The sequence below is a fragment of the Bubalus kerabau genome, chromosome 11, assembly GCF_029407905.1.
Source record: "Bubalus kerabau isolate K-KA32 ecotype Philippines breed swamp buffalo chromosome 11, PCC_UOA_SB_1v2, whole genome shotgun sequence".
NCBI lineage: Eukaryota > Metazoa > Chordata > Mammalia > Artiodactyla > Bovidae > Bubalus > Bubalus kerabau.
This window is the reverse complement of record NC_073634.1, coordinates 95,139,936-95,159,628: the sequence shown is the minus strand read 5'-3', so window position 1 is coordinate 95,159,628 and position 19,693 is coordinate 95,139,936. Positions and strand designations below refer to the sequence as shown.

Here is a 19,693-nt window from a genome sequence, read left to right as displayed (position 1 = left end):
GCTGATTCCTAGAATGTCGATGTTCACTCTTGCCATCTCCTGTTTGACCACTTCCAATTTGCCTTGATTCATGGACCTGACATTCCAGGTTCCTATGCAATATTGCTCTTTACAGCATCGGACCTTGCTTCTATCACCAGTCACATCCACAACTGGGTATTGTTTTTGCTTGGCTCCATCCCTTCATTCTTTCTGGAGTTATTTCTCCACTGATCTCCAGTAGCATACTGGGCACCTACTGACCTGGGGAGTTTCTCTTTCAGTATCCTATCATTTTGCCTTTTCATGCTGTTCATGGGGTTCTCAAGGCAAGAATACTGAAGTGGTTTGCCATTCCCTTCTCCAGTGGACCACATTCTGTCAGAGCTCTCCACCATGACCCGCCTGTCTTGGATGGTCCCACAGGGCTTGGCTTAGTTTCATTGAGTTAGACAAGGCTGTGGTCCTAGTGTGATTAAATTAACTAGTTTTCTGTGATTATGGTTTCAGTGTGTCTGCCCTCTGATGCCCTCTTGCAACACCTACAGTCTTACTTGGGTTTCTCTTACCTTGGACGTGAGAACTATATAGGTCTTCCCGAAACAAACAAACAAACAAGTCCAGATCCATAGTATTGACTTAAATTATTTTTATTTTATTGTTACTGAAATAGGTATAAACCTAAAATTAACCAGGAAGCTGTCATGTTCACACTCTATAAACCAACTGTAAAACCAAAACAAAATTTCTAAGTAGATACAAACGCAACCTCAAAACCAATAAAATCCACAATAACAACATTAAATTAATGTGACTGGTGATGCGTTGCTGAAATCAAACCTCTTGCATTGAGTTTAATAGTAGCGGAGTGATGTTTTTACACGTTCTATTTCCTGTGTCTTCGTCTTTTGATTTTGATCACGATGAGCTATCATTTGAGCCACTTGAATTACTGTCATAGTTTTCTTAAAAAAAAAAAACAAACTCATTTATTGTCCAGTTTGATGGACTGAACAATTGAAACAATGCATCCTTAGATGCAATAATGAAAACATGGGGAATGATGAACTTGGTATTACATCATTTGTATATTTACTGTGATACTCACCACTAATGAACTATTGCAAGTGAGTTCACCCAAGACAATAATGGAGCAGTTTGTACTTTTGCAAAGGATGTACTGTGCTGATTGTCATGGAACACCTCCTTCCTGAGCAACCATGAGGGGTTGATGATTCAATTCTCCCACCATTTATTCCACTGGAACTGTAACAGGAGGGAAAGGGGCAGGGCACAACTTTTGAAAGAATGACATTGCCCAAGGATACAACATAAACCGATTAGAATCAAACGAAACCAAAGCGGCAGACAAGATGAGACCTTAATCCTCAATCAACAAGTGAAATGACACGCCCAGAAGTGCCATGACAGTTCCAAAGCACTGTTAAAACACCAAGGAGTGGGCATGATGGCCCAGATCCTGGAAAGCTCCACCCCTTCCCAAAAATAGTTGGAATAATCATCTCACTTATTAGCATATGAAATTACCCAGCCTATAAAAATGAACCACACCAGATTTCGTGGCCCAGTTTGCCCTCTGCAACGGCCCACACTGTCTGGAGTGTGCTGCTTTCCATATCTGAATAAATCCACCTCTTACCTATGACTTTGTCTCTCACTGAATTCTTTCTGCAATGAGACATCAAGAACCTGAGCTTCGTTAGGTCCTGAAACCAGGTACTGGGTGTTTTGGCTGGGTTTGAGTCCCAATCTGAGGTAAAAGGTTTCAGAATCATCAGGAAACTCCATCCTCCCAAGTTTTCAGAAGTCATTTGGCCTCCTGCAGCCTCTTATATCCTTCAAATATTTGATCAGGGCTCTGTTCTTTTCTTATTAGCATGAAACAATTAAAATGATACATCATACTCAGGCTCTGTGCCATTTTCATGGTGTCAAATTACAGTTTCAACACGTTAACATATTTAAGAAGCTAATTTCTTAGCCCCTGAAGTTGAAGTTCAAAGGCAAATGATCCCCGCCAAATAAAATTCTGAGTTTTGCAGCAGCAAAATATATGGTCTGGAACCCAAGAAGTGATAATTGCTGTGGCTACCAGCACAGAACTAAGACAGCCGGAAGTGCCTACATCAACTCACCAGAAGTGAAATGTAGTCACGCCCGGGCTCAGAAGCACAAACTTTGAAATAGATTTTTTTTTTGATTTGTTTTCTAGTTCCGATCTAAAATAGTTCTAGTGGTGAACCACAGGGCCTGTGCAGAATTCTGTTTGAGGAACTCTGGGCCCGAAGACTACTAAGTCTGCGAACAAACCCTGGCAGGGCCGGGGCTAGGTGCCCAGTGGCCAGCCCCTCCCATTCGGAGCTCAGGATGTGGGGGGCTCCGGCGAGAGTGGCTCCCGCCTGCCGGCCTGTCGCTGTCATCTGCACCCTTCCTTCCCCAGGAAACAAACTGTGGATCAGACCTCCCAGGCTCTCCTCTTCCCTCGTGTCTGGCGGGGCGCCAGGGCTTCGGGGCCCCTCCCCGCGGTCCTGGGTGACAGACCCCACCCCACCGTCCGATGCTCCGGGTACCCCCCACCCCCCACTCCGCCCCCACCCCACGGCCACCCCCACCACGCGCAGGCCCAAGAAGGCAAAGAGGCCCAGCCACCCTCACCAGGGATTGTCTTTTCTTTTTTTGCTGGTTTCAGGCTTTTTTCTGCCTGAGTGAAAATGAAACAAACACCCCCCTGCGCCGCCCTGCCACCAGACACACACGCGCACCGGCACTCGCGCACTAGCGCGCCGGGCCTCCCAGCGGCCGAGTCCGGGGCGGGACCCGCTCTGCACAAACACCGCGGGCCGGGCCGAGCTGGGAGCGTGCAGCCCACTGCCCAGCGCCCGTCGGCTCCCTCGCGCCCCTGCCCGCCGCCCCGGAGGAGCGCCCGGCGGCCGGCCGACGGGAGCGCAGGCGGCACACCCCGCCCCGGCACGCCCCGCGGGGCTCGGGAGGAGGCAGCGCGCCGACTGTTCCGGCAGCCGAGGACGCCGCCGGGGAGCCGAGGCGCCGGCCAGCCCCCAGCGCGCCCAGCTTCTGCGGATCAGGTGGGTCCCGCGAGGCGCCACCCCAGCCCCCTGAGCCCGTGAGCCCCCGGGGGGCTGGAGCCGGGTGGGGGCGGCGCGACGAGAGGACGGGCCGCCGCGCCGGCCCTGCCCTGTTGCTGCCCTGCCCGTGTCCCCGCTTTTGTTCTGATCGCTCCCGCGGTGCCCAACTCTGACCCGGTCTCTGTCCCATCCCGTCCCCGTCGCAGCCTCTGCCCAGCTTTCCGGACTCGGGCCTCTTGAAGGGCTGCGGGCAGGGCTTCCCACGGGGTTCGGGGTAGGGGGGCGGGTGGAGGCGGGAGAAGGCAGGTTCAGGGGGCGCAGGGCGGGACCACCGAGGAAGTCTCGGAAGGAGGGAGGGCTCTGCCCCATCTACGGGGCAGGAGGAGGGAAGGGGCGCTCTCGCCTTGGACAGGGTTGGGAAGAGGATCCCTCCGGGAAGGGGGCTCCTGGGAGGGTAAGGGAGGGGCGCAGGAACCCCTCAGAGCCGGGGCGCCGAGAGGGAGAGGTCGGGGAGCTCAGAAAGCCGAGGACCAAGCCCAACACCCAGCACGGGGAAAGTTTCAAACGTAGTAACTTTGGCAGCTACGAGGCCGGAGGCGTCGGGGTGATGGGGCGCGATCCGGGCCCTTCAAGTCTTCAGACCACCACGTTCCAACTCCAAAGGGACACCACCCTGTGTTTGAAAATGGCAGAAAAGCAGCTAAACAGAATGATTGCACAAACTCTTGAAAGGCGTCCAAGAAACAGTAAAGTGGAAAAAAATGTCAGCACGCAAAGAGAGCAAGCAGAGCGACTTGAGATTCCCATTCTTCCCGCGGGCCGGGGAGGGGAGGAGGGAATACGCGGAGGTTTGTCAGCCAGCGCGCTCCTTTCTGCGGAGGCGAGACGCAAGCCCCTGCGGCGGCGTTGGTGGCTTTGCTTGTCGTTTGCGCTCCTCCTCAGCAGGCCTCGTGGCCTCCTCCGTTTATTTAGAAATGGGTGGGTCTCAAGGGGCCGGAGGTGGGGCGGGGAGCATCTGGCCTCGCTGCTTCCTAGGCGGGAAACCCTTTCCCAGGGAGAGCCTCCGTTTCTGCGACCACGAAATAGAGACAGCTGTGAGTGGAGGAAATGCCAAGAGCAGAGGGGCTGGGGTGGGTGGGGGGTCGCGTGTACCTGGGGGAAGGTTGTGGGTGTTCTATCGTCCTTCTGCACCTCTTGGGCTGCACGAAGTTCTTTCTTCCTTCCTGGGAAGTCATTTCTGGGTCTTCCTTGCCTTCCCTACCACATTGAGGGGGGAGGGGGCAGGTGCAGATTCTTAGTTGTTACATGGAACAGGTGCACAATGACTGAACAAGCTAGCTGAAGACGTCCCTCGGGTTCATCTGGTTAGGGGGATTTCAAACTTTGCCCCTGAGAGGCCTAGAGTCCTGGCTCAAGGGGCACCATGGTGGTGGTGGTGGAGGGAGCCTAGGCAGCAGGGCGCTGATCTTTCCCTTCCATCTTTCAGACAGAACCAGTTCAGGTCTGTCTTTGCCTCCTCTAGATACTGGGAAACCCTGGAGGCTGTTTTCAGTATCAGATTCTTCAGATCCAGTCTGATCTGGCCCCTTTTGGTGTAGCAACTGAATCTAGAGGTGTGCAAAGTGATTTGGGTAAGACCCACCAGTGGCCAAGCCTTGCCAGGAAACCTGTGACCTTAGTCATTGGTCAGGAACACCTTTTCCTGGCCCTGGTGGCTCTGAGCTTTTAGCATTGGCCCACCCAGACCCTAACTCCGGGACCCCCAGGGCCACCTCTCTACCTTCAGGGGAGAAACAGCCCAGGAGTCTCCTTGCTAAGCTTTTCCAGGCCTTCAGCGAGTCTTTCACATGCAGTTTGGTTTCACAGGCTGAGGTCAAAAGAATTAGGTTCTCCAGAAACTAATCAGCACACTGCAGCTTGCTTAGCCCAGCCCAATGGGTATCAACCGACTTTATCGTTGAGGCAGTGTAGGCTGAGAGACCAAGTAACTTGCTGGTGGGCACTCAGTTCCTAAATTGCAGCTGGGATTTGAAAGCAGCTCTGTCTCTAAGGCTTCTGCTCTTTGCATTGCATCATCTCTTAGGATGGCTAGAAACTGATTAACGGGCAATTGTCATGGAGATTGGGGCAAGGGGGAGGGGAGAAAGATTGAAAGAGGGACTAGGTTAAGGGGGGGGGGGCTGACATTTATATAGGTGCATCCATAGCATAAATATACTTGTATTTTAACTGAATGTTTTCTGCCCTGTGCATTTGTGGGCACTCAATCACTAAGTCGAATTGGACTCTTTTGCGACCCCATGGACTGTATCCTGCCAGGCTCCCCTGTCCATGGTATTCTCCAGGCAAAAATACTGGAATGGGTTGCCATTTCCTCCTCCAGGGGATCTTCCTGACCCAGTGATCAAACTTCTTTACCACTGGGCCACCTTTTCTGCCCTGTATATTCTCATTATTTTAGTTTTTATTTTCTAGATACTTTACAATTATTTTCTTTTGCTAAGTTTTAACTAAAGTATAATTTTCGTACAATAAAATTCACAGATTGTAAGTGCTAGGTTTACCACATTTTGACAGTTGTTTGCACTCATGTAACCACCACCCAAAATGAGATATGAGATATGAATTGCCCAGGGACGGCGGAGCCTGGTGGACTGCTGTCTATGGGGTCGAACAGAGTTGGACGTGACTGAAGTGACTTAGCAGCAGCAGCAGCAGCAGCAGAAGGTTCCCATTTGTAGTGAATTTTCCTTTCACCCTTCCAAGCAACCAGTTGGTGATTTTCTTCATCACTGATTAATTTTGCCTGCTCTGGAACATCACATAAATGGAATTGTACTGTGTGTCTTTTTCATGTCTAGCTTATTTCACTTGGCATAGTGTTTGTTAAATTCACCCATGCTGTTGTGTATATGAGTAGTTTGTTCCTTTTTAGTGCTGAGTAGTATTCCATTTTATGGATATACCATTGTTGCATATTTATTCTCCTGTTGATGGATATTTGAGTTATTTCCAATTTGGGCTATTATTTCTTCAGTTCAGTTCAGTTTAGTTCAGTCGATCAGTCATGTCCGACTCTTTGTGACCCCATGAATTGAAGCACGCCAGGCCTCCCTGTCCATCACCAACTCCCAGAGTTCACTCAGACTCACGTCCATTGAATCAGTGATGCCATCCAGCCATATCATCCTCTGTCATCCCCTTCTCCTCCTGCCCCCAATCCCTCCCAGCATCAGAGTCTTTTCCAATGAGTCAACTCTTTGCATGAGGTGGCCAAAGTACTGGAGTTTCAGCTTCAGCATCATTCCTTCCAAAGAAATCCCAGGGCTGATGTCCTTCAGAATGGACTGGTTGGATCTCCTTGCAGTCCAAGGGACTCTCAAGAGTCTTCTCCAACAACACAGTTCAAAAGCATCAATTCTTCAGCGCTCAGCTTTCTTCACAGTCCAACTCTCATATCCATACATGACCACAGGAAAAACCATAGCCTTGACTAGACGGACCTTTGTTGGCAAAGTAATGTCTCTGCTTTTGAATATGCTATCTAGGTTGGTCATAACTTTCCTTCCAAGGAGTAAGCGTCTTTTACTTTCATGGCTGCAGTCACCATCTGCAGTGATTTTGGAGCCCCAAACAATAAAGTCTGACACTGTTTCCACTATTTCCCCATCTATTTCCCATGAAGTGATGGGACCAGATGCCATGATCTTCATTTTCTGAACGTTGAGTTTTAAGCCAACTTTTTTTATTATTTCTTAGAGAAGTCTTTTGTGGTCATTTGTTATCACTTAGGAGTGAAATTGTGGGATCATAGAGGGTACCATTTTACATTCCCACAGCAAAGCATAAGACATAATTATTCACATCCTTGTCAAGACTTGGTATTGTCCATCTTTTTTGTTTTAGCCTTTTTTAGAGCCTGGGTAGTAGTATTTTATACCTTCTATTTTTATGATAGAATTTTAAGAGTTCTTGGAGAACACAACATGATCAGGGTGAAGAATATGAAATAAGATGCAAAGAGCCAACTCACTGGAAAAGACCCTGATGTTAAGAAAGACTGAAGGCAAAAGGAAAAGGGGCCAGCAGAGGATGAGATGGTTGGTTAGCATCACTGACTCAATAGCCATGAATCTGAGCAAACTTGGGGAGATAGTGAAGGACAGAGGAGTCTGGCGAGCTACAGTCCCTGGAATTGCAAAGAGTCTGACATGGCTTAGCAACTGAACAGCAGCAACAACAGTGGAGGCCATTGTGAGGCATGACTCCTGAGGGAAGGGACCAAATGGTGGCTGGAATTGTGATTTTAGGAATAGGAATTTATGGGCTCAGGAAAGAGCTCTCTCATGTCAGAATGGAGATTTAAAGATCTGGTCCTTGTACTCTGTAAATAGGCAAGTTGACTCATGCTACCTCTATAACAATCATCTTTATCTCCAGTTCAGATCTCTATTGTAAGCCCCCAGTTCACATGTTTAACTGCCCTTTGGGTATCTCTCTTTGGATGTCCCAAAGGCAATGCAGACTGGACAAATCCAGAACAGAATTCATTACCTCCTTTTGGCTTTCTGTCAGGGATCACTGAATGAATAATTGTGCCACTAGCTAAGAGAATACAGAAAGAGGAATGTCTGAGGTTGAGCAACGAGATACTGAATTTAGTTCCAAGCTAACTGTTGTGGAACAATCTAGGAAGATAAGGACTGGATCAGTTCAGTTCAGTCGCTCAGTCGTGTCCGACTCTTTGCGACCTCATGAACCGCAGCACGCCAGGCCTCCCTGCCTATCACCAACTCCGGGAGTCCACCCAAACCCATGTCCATTGAGTTGGTGATGCCATCCAACCATCTCATCTTCTGTCATCCCCTTCTCCTCCTGCCCTCAATCTTTCCCAACATCAGGGTCTTTTCAAATGAGTCAGCTGTTCGCATCAGGTGGCCGAAGTATTGGAGTTTCAGCTTCAGCATCAGTCCTTCCAATGAACACCCAGGACTGATCTCCTTTAGGATGGACTGATTGGATCTCCTTGCATTCCAAGGGACTCTCAAGAGTCTTCTCCAACACCGAAGTTCAAAAGCATCAATTCTTCGGTGCTCAGCTTTCTTCACAGTCCAACTCTCACATCCATACATGACCACTGGAAAAACCATAGCCTTGACTAGACAGACCTTTGTTGGCAAACTAACGATGTCTCTGCTTTTGAATATGCTGTCTTGTTTGGTCATAACTTTCCTTCCAAGGAGTAAGCGTCTTTTAATTTCATGGCTGCAGTCACCATCTGCAGTGATTTTGGAGCCCAGAAAAATAAAGTCAGTCACTGTTTCCACTGTTTCCCCATCTATTTGCCATGAAGTGATGGGACTGGATGCCATGAAGTGATGGGATTGGATACTATGATCTTAGTTTTCTGAATGTTGAGCTTTAAGCCAAATTTTTCACTCTCATCAGGAGGCTCTTTAGTTCTTCACTTTCTGCCATAAGGGTGGTGTCATCTGCATATCTGAGGTTATTGATATTTCTCCCTGCAATCTTGATTCTAGCTTGTGCTTCCTCCAGCCCAGTGTTTCTCATGATGAACTCTGCATATAAGTTAAATAAGCGGGGTGAAAATATATAGCCTTGACGTACTCCTTTTCCTATTTGGAACCAGTCTGTTGTTCCTGTCCAGTTCTAACTGTTGCTTCCTGACCTGCATACAGGTTTCTCAAGAGGCAGGTCAGGTGGTCTGGTATTCCCATCTCTTTCAGAATTTTCCACAGTTTATTGTGATCCACACAGTCAAAGGCTTTGGCATAGTCAATAAAGCAGAAATAGATGCTTTTATGGAACTCTCTTGCTTTTTTGATGATCCAGTGGATGTTGGCAATTTGATCTCTGGATGGCATTGAGCAATTAAGAGATTACTGGAATATACTCTGAGTAGTTTTGGTGGAGTGGAAGGCAGGTAAGCTAGATTGCTGGTAGGTGATAGAGAAAGAAGTGGAGATGGTGAGTAGAATCAACTCTTTGAGGAAGTTTGTTTGAGAAAGTCAGGGGAGTGATTGAGCTATAGTTGAAGGAAGAGAGGGTGAAGAAAAGGATTTTAGATGGAAAAGACAAGTGAAATATAAGCTCAGGGGAAGGATTCAGTCCAGGAGAGGGCAGGGATGGCTGATAGAGTGAGGTACTGGGAGGAGTAGGAAGGAATGAGGAGGGTTGGCTTTGAAAAAGATGGAGAAGTTTCATCACCTACAAAATTCTGTTGACCCTCCATGTGCACAACTCATAATCATGACATGAGAGGTTCTTCACCATCTGTTCCCTTCTTGTCTCATATATATAGCATATATCAGCTTTGGCTGCAGTTAATGCTGCATAACAAACATCCCCCCATCACTGACTCTTAGTTTATGACCACAAAGTTTTCTTTATTACTCATGCTACATGTCAGCTGGAGGGCAGTCAAGACTACATGGTTTTGTAGACTTTCATTGGGTTCCAGCCAGGCAGACTGTCTGCTCTGTGTATCCTCTCCTCCCAGAACCCAGGCTGAAGTTGCTGCTTCTACCTGATATGTGTTATTTTATGGTGAGAGCTGGAGGGAGAAAGAGATGATGTGATGTTTCTTAAAGTGGCTGCACTGGCATATGATCACTTCTATCCATATTCCATTCATCAAAGACAGTCATGTGACCAAGTCTAGAGTCAATGGGATGGAGATATATGCTCTGCCTATTGGTCCAGAATGGATGCTTAGGACCAGCAATCCACCTGACCACATATATTTATTAGAAACCCCTTCAAACAGATCTGCACCTGTCTTTAACTCTCCAAACTAATCTTCATTGCACCACTGCTCTTTGGCTCCATTGTTCCCCTTTTTTCAAGCATGGCAATTGCCTTTCAAGTCTTTATATCTCTCTATCTGGACACCATCATTCTCTCGCAGCCCCCACAATCTAATATAGTTCAGGTAATTCCACCTCTTTACCAGTTCTGCAGAGAGTCCCTTTACTTCCAACCCAACTGCCCCTTCTGAGTTGGCATGCAACCCTCCTTAACTGAGAGCCCTGCTGCCGGGCACTCCCTGTTCTCTGCTCTAAACTAGCACCCTCCTCATATCCTCTCCCAGCAACCCAAGTCCTCTTTCTAGACACTAGATGATTGGCATTGTCCATCTTTCCAAGGCTCCCCTCTGCTCTCCGGATACAGCACATATTCCTCTAGGTGATATGCAAGGTCTTGCATGAGCTACTCTCTGAAGCTCTCATCATCCTCACCACCCCATCTCTTGGAACTTCTGCTCCAGCCTCAGGGAACTACTGTAATTCCTGAAACCCTCTCCTGGTTTGGTACCTCTGGGCTTTTCCCCATGCTGCTTCCTCTGCTTAGAACACCATTCCCTCCTCCCCTAAAAAGCTACTCACAGACTCCTACTCATCCTTCAAGACCCAGCTTAATCATCTCTAAGCTGCCAGTCTCTTCATTCTGCCTCTTGCTCCCCGCCATGAATTAGGCACTTCCCCGCATGGATCTCTGGGCATCTTGCAATGCACACTCTGACGCACTATGTCACGTGTCATATCTCTGCCCTCCTTGACCATGAACTGCTGGAACCCACTGTGCATGTGACCACAGTGCTCTTTGCCTGGCTCACCCTGCTGGCTGAGAGTGGCGTCCACTGACTGAGTTTGCGCCTCTACTGCCTGTCAGACCTAGAACAAAATACCTCCCCTCTGAGCCTGGGCTGAAAAGCTCTGCTGATAAAACGCTTCATGCTCGCTCCTGCAAGAGAGAGGCCAGGTAGGTCAGACTGGGAAATCAAAGAGTAATGTACATTTGGACCATGGACTGAAGGCAAGGGGGTCATCATTTAGTGTACTGAACCCAGAATTATTTATAAAATTCCTTGCAGTTCTAAAAAGAGGAAGTAAAAGTATGTCATAGAAATCTCTAGACAAAAAGCTGGTCTGCTCAGCTTGTTGCAATGGGGGGTGGAGGCGCCAGACCCTCGGCTACCTCTGGTCAGACCTGGCTGAGGCTCTTGCTAGCACTGTGCTCCAGCTTTGTTGCCAGATAGAGTTTCCTAAAGAAGAGGTGGCGAGGGCAGCGGGGTGGGGACTTGGGGTTCGTGTTTACATGTCGTGTCTGTGGGGAAACTGCATGCTGGGTTTCTCCAGGGATCTGGGTGTAAGGGCATCAGCTTCCTGCAGGGTGTGTTTCAGGCCGTGTGTGGTAGGCAGATGTGAATGGCAGGAAAAAGCATGGAGTTGCTCCCCGGACCGGGTCCTAACTGGAGAGTGAGTGATCTGAGAGAGGGGGCACATGTGGGAAGGCAGAGGGAGAGAGGATGTCTAGAAGGATATGGTCAAGAGGGTTGCATGGCAGAGAGGCTGAGTAGAGGATTGGGCCCTGGAAGGGGTCAGCTGGTTGTGGGTTGACTGCAGGACCCTGGTGGGAATGGAAAAATACTATAGTGTTGTTCTTCCTAGAGTTCTCTACACGAATGGCCAGTTAGATAAGTGAGATTGTTTATCCACCTTGCTTGAGGTTCACGAAAGCCCTGTGAAGCTGGCAAAGCGGGAATTATCCCCCCATTTTACGTGTGGGGAAACTGAGACTTAGAGTGTTGATCTTTTGGCCAAAGGTTCTCAAGAACGAAGTGAAAGAACTGAGGCATGAGAGCCCAGTCCTCACTCCAAACACAGTTTGACTTGGAGATCCTGGTGGGCTGCAGGTAGGGGGAGTGAAGGTGATTCTAAAGGAAGGGGAGGGTGTGGGCTGGGGAGCAGATCCATGCCCAGCCCAAGAGAGGGCTCCTGCCTGGCACTGTGCAGCCCGGAATTAGCCAGAGTGCAAAGTAGCTGCTGGAAGAGGGTGGAGGGAGAGGCCAGGTCTTGTGATTAGTTCTTAAAGAAAGTTTCCAACTCCATCCCGGTCTGAGTGTCTTATCTTTCAGAGCCTTACTTTAACATGCCCTGGTCTTGGCCACACGGGGCAGGGGTTTGTACCATCAGGACAAGTGATCAGGAAGGGCTTCCTGGAGGAAGTGACCTTCCAGCTGGTGGGTGGCCAAGGTGAGTGGGGGTAGGGTCAATGAAAAGAGCGGTGGGCTGAAAGTGAGCTGGTCTTGCCCCACAGGACGTGGAGACTGTCGGAGCCTCAGTTTCCTTGTTAACAAAATGGTTTGAGGCTGTGATCCAGGAAACTTCTCTTTGAGCACTATCTGCTGTTAAACAAAAGGCAGACAAGTCCAAACCTACAGGAAATGAACATTCAAACTAAAAATGTGCCAGGGAGAAGTAGCTGCTGAAGTGTACAGAGAGATCCCAAGCTTTGAGCTTCCCACCTGTGAGTCTGGGTACCAGGAACTGTGGTTCTGAAAGATGCACCTCTTGCCAAGATTCGTGTTTTGAATCAGATCTTACCCAACATTCATCGGGCTGCCAGATCTTCATTTACTGCTGGTCAAAGTGTCCAGAATGTACTCAGCATCTCTGCTAGACACACCTGAGATTAGCAGTAACCAGAGAGGTACAATCCCTCCCCTGCTTCCCTGCTGAGATGGAAGTCAGCTTGGGAGACAGTCATTAAATAGCCAACTGCACAGAGGGAGCCATGAAGGAGAAGCCTGGGAGGCAAGGTCGGGGGTGGGTGGGGGGCAGGGGTCTGTACCTGTCAGGGCAAGTGATCAGGAAGGGCTTCCCGGAGGAAGTGACCTTCCAACTGTGGCCTGCAGGATTCAGAGGCTGAAGAGGGAAGAGTGTTCCGGGCAAAGGTAGGAGGCCCTGAGAAACAGTCATCCTCATCTTCTCCAGGGCTGTTCCCGAATCCACATGGCCCTGGTGTCTGGAGGGGCACTGAGGGGGGTCAGCTGCCCAGCGGGGTGACGTTGTATTTGGCAGCATCTATGTGCAGAAGTGCAGCTGTCCTTTCTCCTCTGTCAGGGAAACCACGTGTCCTCAAGTGGCCAGCCAGCTGTCCCCAAGAGGAACTTGCCTGGCATTTGCAGGGAAAGACAAGACACTTCACAAAATCAACAGTGAGGTTTACTTTAAGGGGAACATGGCCCCCAGAGAGCAGGGACAGGGGTCTGGATGCTCTAGGTTGATCCATGGTTGTCTGTACATTGGTGTTTTGTATGGCAAACTATTTTCACATGTTAGCAAGAGCTGTGCAGAGGGGGGTGTGTGCAAATTAATTGAGTGCTTAGGAATTCATTCCCTGGCATGAAAAAGCTCCCTGAATGTTTGAGGCTGATGTGTTGAGAAACGCAGGAGAATCCGTGGCTGCAAGCAAGGGATGAGGCTTCTAGCTCACTGAGGCAGAGGAGGCGTGCATTGGAAGGATTTTTTGCTCTTGCTCATGGTATCCCTGGGGAAGCTGGAAAGCAAGCTGCCCAGAACTAGTAGAGGCTGGGCAACAGACAGCATGCTTAGGGTCTCCCAACAGGAGCTAATTGTAGTTTTTGCTGCCACTGGAGCTGTGGTAACATTTCAGTGGCATCTGAGCCTCAGTGCTTCTTCTTTAGGACACAAAGCTACTAAGTGACCACACTGAGGTCACTTTCCTGCATTCCAAGTGCAGATGAATGGCCAGGGGGAGGGTCTAGGTCGTTCCATTCTGGTGGAGGAAGAAGGGTCCTGATGATAAGCTGAGAAGTCACAAAATGCTCCCAAGCTGCCAGAGATGGGCGTCCAGTAGTGCCATGAAATCCTACATGTGTAAGCAGAGTCACAGGCCCATAGCTACCGGAGGGCAAAGTGTTCTGGAGAGCTTTCAGAGGGGCAGCTTGGCCTTGGTCAAGTTATGGAGCCCCCGAGCCTCAATGTTCCCATGTGTAAAATGGGTCGATGTGGATTTGAGAGATAATCTATGTGTCTAGTGCCTGATGTGGGGCTAGTGAGTGGAAACTACTGTTACCATTATTATTAGTAGAAGTGATAGTAACTTCATTCTGCTGTTAACCAGTGCAGTTATATTCCTGAAGGAAGAAACTCAACATATGAAAATCTAGAGGAATTAAGAAGTGACCACACACATTCATACAAACAGGTTCTCTGCAGGGTGTTCCTTTAAATTTTTACCTTCACAATAGACTTACGATAAGATTTAATGTGTCAAATAAATAAACAAACAAAGGAAGGAATGAATCACCATCTTACGGACCCTCCTTAAATAGTACTGTTGAAGAGAACAATTTTATTCCCTGGGACTGACAGATCTGTTTGAAGATCTTGTACTAGCTTCCTCACTGTGGAAGCCTTAAAAAAGGAAGAGGGAAGTTGACTGCCTCAGGACTGGGGCACCGCCCGCACATACAGCCCCGGGAGAATTGGACTACACTGCCACACTCTCTCCCTGGAAAAACAAGACTCCCACAAACACGGAAGGCCTGGATTAGAGCTGGAGGTCATGGTGTGCCCTTAAATATTTCATGACCAGCTGAAAAATGAAAGCTCAGGGACTTCCCTGGCAGGCCAGTGGTTAGGACTCTGCACTCCCGCTGTAGGGGCAACGCGTTTGATCCCTGGTTGGGAAGCCAAGATCCTGCAAGCCATATGACGGGCCAAAACAACAACAACAAAGACCCTGGTATGTTGTTTGTCAGTTTCCATAGTGGAAATATTTCCACTGTGAGTGGGGAGCATGCTGCTATAGAGTATTCTCCACTACATCTAGATACAATAGATGTAAATAACCTTGAGTACAGCATGTAGTAAAACAATTAGGAAGTGATGAGTTTTGATGACTATCTTTGATCTGACTACATTTCATTTAGTCTTGAATTTATAGAATTTAATTTTTTCATAGTGACTTTGTTTAACAACTTGCTCGCCAAGTTCCTGAAGATTTAACAACTGGCTCTTGCCTGAGCCAGCTTCAGCGTGCTGCTGGCTGGGGAGGTCCTTGGGGACCCTAGAGGACCCAGTGAAAATGGATCATCCCCGCAAACATGTTTCCCCTGCCCTGAGGCAGTCTCTAACATGCCAGCCTTCTATTTACTTTATTACCCTTGTCCCCACCTGAAATTATGTCTTTAGTGACTTGTTAATTGTTACTGATTTGTTTATTTGTTTACCAACTAGAATGTGAGCTCTGTGAGAACAAAGGGCTTCTTTGGTGCTTCATCTCTGAATCCCCAGTGCTGAGAACAATGCATGCGTGCAGCTGCCCCTCAATAGCCATGGATCGAATGCACGAGCAGAGACAGGGCTAGAAGCCTTCAAGGGTTCAAATCTTGCCTCTGCTACAAAGTGCATCTTTAAAAAAACTGGAGTGTAGTTTTACAGTGCTGTGTTAGTTTCAGCTGTACAGCAAATAGATTCATTATATTATATATATATATATATATTCAAATTCTTTTCCCTTATAGGTTATTAAAAGATACTGCATAGAGTTCCCTGTGCTATTCAGTAGGTCCTTATTGGTTATTTCAAATGTGTGTGTGTTAGTTGCTCAGTTGTGTCTGACTCTTTGCAACTCCATGGACTGTAGCCCGCCAGGTTCCTCTTATTCATGAAGTTCTCCAGGCAGGAATACTGTAGTGGGTTGCCATTCCCTTCTCCAGGGGGGTCTTCCCAACCCAGGGATTGAATCCAGGTCTCCTGCACTGCAGGCAGATTCTTGACTATCTGAGCCACCAGGGATCAGATCAGATCAGATCAGTTGCTCAGTCGTGTCCGACTCTTTGAGACCCCATGAATCACAGCACACCAGGCCTCCCTGTCCATCACCAACTCCTAGAGTTCACTCAGACTCACGTCCATCGAGTCAGTGATGCCATCCAGCCATCTCATCTTCTGTCGTCCCCTTCTCCTCTTGCCTCCAATCCCTCCCAGCATCAGAGTCTTTTCCAATGAGTCAACTCTTCGCATGAGGTGGCCAAAGTACTGGAGTTTCAGCTTTAGCATCATTCCTTCCAAAGAACACCCAGGGCTGATCTCCTTCAGAATGGACTGGTTGGATCTCCTTGCAGTCCAAGGGACTCTCAAGAGTCTTCTCCAACACCACAATTCAAAAGCATCAATTCTTCGGCGCTCAGCCTTCTTCACACTCCAACTCTCACATCCATACATGACCACAGGAAAAACCATAGCCTTGACTAGATGAACCTTTGTTGGCAAAGTAATGTCTCTGCTTTTGAATATGCTATCTAGGTTGGTCATAACTTTCCTTCCAAGGAGTAAGCATCTTTTAATTTCATGGCTGCAGTCACCATCTGCAGCCGCCAGGGAAGGCCCTCTTATATATCAGATCAGATCAGATCAGTCACTCAGTCATGTCCGACTCTTTGAGACCCCATGAATCGCAGCACGCCAGGCCTCCCTGTCCAACACCAACTCCCAGAGTTCACTGAGACTCACGTCCATCGAGTCAGTGATGCCATCCAGCCATCTCATCCTTTGTCGTCCCCTTCTCCTCTTGCCCCCAACCCCTCCCAGCATCAGAGTCTTTTCCAATGAGTCAACTCTTCGCATGAGGTGGCCAAAGTACTGGAGTTTCAGCTTTAGCATCATTCCTTCCAAAGAAATCCCAGGGCTGATCTCCTTCAGAATGGACTGGTTGGATCTCCTTGCAGTCCAAGGGACTCTCAAGAGTCTTCTCCAACAACACAGTTCAAAAGCATCAATTCTTCAGCGCTCAGCCTTCTTCACAGTCCAACTCTCACATCCATACATGACCACAGGAAAAACCATAGCCTTGACAAGATGGACCTTTGTTGGCAAAGTAATGTCTCTGCTTTTGAATATGCTATCTAGGTTGGTCATAACTTTCCTTCCAAGGAGTAAGCATCTTTTAATTTCATGGCTGCAGTCACCATCTGCAGTGATTTTGGATAGTGTGTATATGTTGATCCCCTAAGGGTGCATCTTTACTTGAGCCTTTTTATCTATAAAAGAAAAGAGTTGGAGCAGAGACCCCCAGGGTTTCCGTAAGCTCTAAAAGGTCTATACCTGATAAAGGCATCCCTTACCCACTGTGCAGCCCAACAGGGATTCTTAGATGAACATCCTCAAGGGAGAAAGCCCGTGCACTGGTTCTTAGGACCGTTGGTTTTATTCTTTTCTTCTGAGGATAGCTTTTCGCACTGAGTGCAGCATGGCTTCTCTTGAGCGCCCATGATTGGCCCCAGCCCAACCTCCTGGGCTGTGCAGACAGAGAGCGCGAGCCAGGCCCTGCCAGTTCAGGGGCAGCAGAGAGTTTGAGGCCGGTTGCATCCATCTGCAGCCACACTTTGACACTCTCAGCGGCTGGTGGAAACAGGTATTTGAGTCTCCTCCTTTTGCAGGTGGATTCTTTACCAACTGAGCTATCAGGAAAATCCACCTGCAGGAGATTCCGGTTCGATTCCTGGGTTGGGAAGATGCCCTGGAGAAGGGATAGGCTATCCACTCCAGTATTCTTGGGCTTCTCTTGTGGCTCAGTGGGTAAAGAATCCGCCTGCAGTGCGGGAGACCTGGCTTCAATCCCTGGGTTGGGAAGATCCCCAGGAGAAGGGAAAGGCTACCCACTCCAGTATTCTGGCCTAGAGAATTCCACAGACTGTATAGTCCATGGGGTTGCAAAGAGTTGGACATGACCAGTCCATGGGGTTGCAAAGAGTCGGACACAACCGAGCGACTTTCACTTTCACTTTTCCTTTTGCAGGTGAGGCTGGACAGGGTTTGGGACTCTCCCTGTGAGGAGCACACCTCCCTGTCTCCAGGGAAGAGGCCACCCATTGCTGTCTAGGGAGTCTGCCTGTCTCTTCTCTGTTGTCTGTTTCCCTCGGGGCTGATCTGACTGAATCCAGCCTCCTCTTCCCTGGAAGGCTCTGGGCAGAAATAGGAACAGAGATAAACCAAAGCCATATCTTCTGCTGCATCTAACCGCCAACTCCCACTTCCCTCAGGTTGTCCCCCATCCCCCAGGGCAAGCTGGGAATGGGCCCACCCCCCGACTACTGACTCTGGGTGCAGCCTCCTTTGGGTGCCAGCAACCCCAGGGAGCAGCTGATCTCCCAGTCCATCTGCTTTGGGGCAGCATCATAGGTTTTGTTGTTGTTGTTGTTTTTACATAGTTCTGTGTTTCTACCACGCTTGGCTCACACTGAGGTTAGGACTTGCTTTTCCTGAGGGCCAGGACTTGGGCACGCGCTGCAAGGCCAGTGGGGCTCTCAGGGCTCAGCTTGCTCCTTCTCCAGATGGCAAACCGGGATGAGGAGCAATTCAGAAACCAGAGACATCACCAAACAGTAACAGCTCACGTTTACTGAACACTCACTCCAGATGCTGGTCTTGGAGCTTTACAGGAGCCCTGCCTTTTCATCACCCAGAAACCCGGTTTATAAGTGAGGAAATGAAGCACAGAAAGATTCAGCGATTTCCCAGGGCCACATGGTAAGGGAGAGATTTGAGACTCAGATACGGGCAAGATGACGGTACCCTTCCTCAAAGCTGCACACTGTCTTCAGAAAGAAGACCGCAGAGCGAGCCGGGAGCTGGCAGAGCCCCCAGACCAGGCCTCTTGCTCAACAGGTGGAGAGACCCAGGCCCAGAGAGGGGTGGAGGCTTCTCTCAGGTCACACAGGGCCTGGGAGGTCCAGCCAGATCCCAGTAGTGCCCTTCCACCTACACTGCTTGAGGGAGGTCTTGGGTACAGAGTCCAGGATTTAGCTGGAAAAGTTCAGAAACTCTTGGCTCCCTTGCTGGCCCCTCCATGCTGTAGAGAAACAAGTGGCCCACCTGCGCCTGGATGTCACATTTCCTGTTTGTGAGCCTGGGTTGTGGTAGAGCCCTGAGGAAGGGCAAGGGGAGGACAGGCCATTCCTTTTGGGAATTTGAATTGTTGGACGGGGGAATTGCTGCAACGTTGTCCCTAAGTGTTTCATTCTTGTAGACAGGGACACAGCCCACCAAGTGTAAGAACCTGGCCGAAGTCACAGAGGGCTCTGGGATCACCCAGGGTTTTGGTTTTGGTTTTAGGGTTGGGTTGGTTTAGGTTTTTTTTTGGTTGTTCTTTTTGAGATGATACAATCATAGAATGTGTGAGCTGGCAGAGATCTAATCAGTGCTTCGGTTCACCTCCCTCAGTTGCTCAGTTGAGAAGCTGAGGCTGGGGTGGATGTGGGCAGGAATGTGAGAGTACTCTTTTTTTTTTTCAAATTGTGTAATGCTTTATTGTATTTGCTGTTGTTCACTCCCTAAGTGTGTCCAACTCTTTGCGACCCCATGGACTGCAGCACACCAGGCTTCCCTGTCCTTCACTAACTCCTGGAGTTTGCTCAAATTCATTTCCACTCAGTCGGTGATGCCATCCAGCCATCTCATCCTCTGTCGCCCCCTTCTCCTACTCAGTCTTTCTCAGCATCAGAGTCTTTTCCAATGAGTCAGCTCTTCGCATCAGGTGGCCAAAGTATTGGAGCTTCAGCATCAGTCCTTCTAATGAATATTCAGGGTTGATTTCCTTTAGGATTGACTGGTTTGAGCTCTTTGCAGTCCAAGGGACTCTCAAGAGTCTTGTCCAACACCACAGTTCAAAAGCATCAATTCCTGAGCACTCAGCCTTCTTTTTGGTCCAACTCTCACATCTATACATGACTATTGGAAAAACATAGCTTTGGCTAAATGGACCTTTGTCGGCAAAGT

The 19,693-nt window shown here is 48.8% G+C and overlaps 1 protein-coding gene and 1 long non-coding RNA gene across 8 annotated transcripts in view; one reads left to right on the top strand and one right to left on the bottom strand.

Annotated features, from left to right (window-relative positions):
• Nucleotides 1–621: 621 nt before the first annotated feature.
• LOC129622570 (uncharacterized) lies at nt 622–2,439 on the bottom strand. Its single transcript, XR_008700071.1, has 3 exons — nt 1,640–2,439; nt 1,088–1,245; nt 622–944 (listed from the first exon to the last, which is right to left on the bottom strand). It is a non-coding gene; the product is annotated as an uncharacterized LOC129622570 (long non-coding RNA).
• A 350-nt stretch (nt 2,440–2,789) lies between these two features.
• The window catches only part of GGTA1 (glycoprotein alpha-galactosyltransferase 1 (inactive)), a 79,352-nt gene continuing 62,448 nt past the window's right edge, over nt 2,790–19,693 (top strand). For 2 of the 7 annotated variants that reach the window (XM_055541029.1, XM_055541025.1), the window contains exon 1: nt 4,074–4,177. Coding sequence is in view for 1 of the 7 variants with exons in the window: in XM_055541024.1 (XP_055396999.1) it covers nt 10,838–10,865 (28 nt within the window). In the remaining 6 variants the exon portion in view is untranslated. Of the gene's footprint in view, nt 3,084–4,073; nt 4,178–10,734; nt 10,866–13,012; nt 13,105–19,693 lie in introns of those variants that run through there. The other 5 variants (XM_055541030.1, XM_055541023.1, XM_055541028.1 and 2 more) reach the window with 5 other exon arrangements.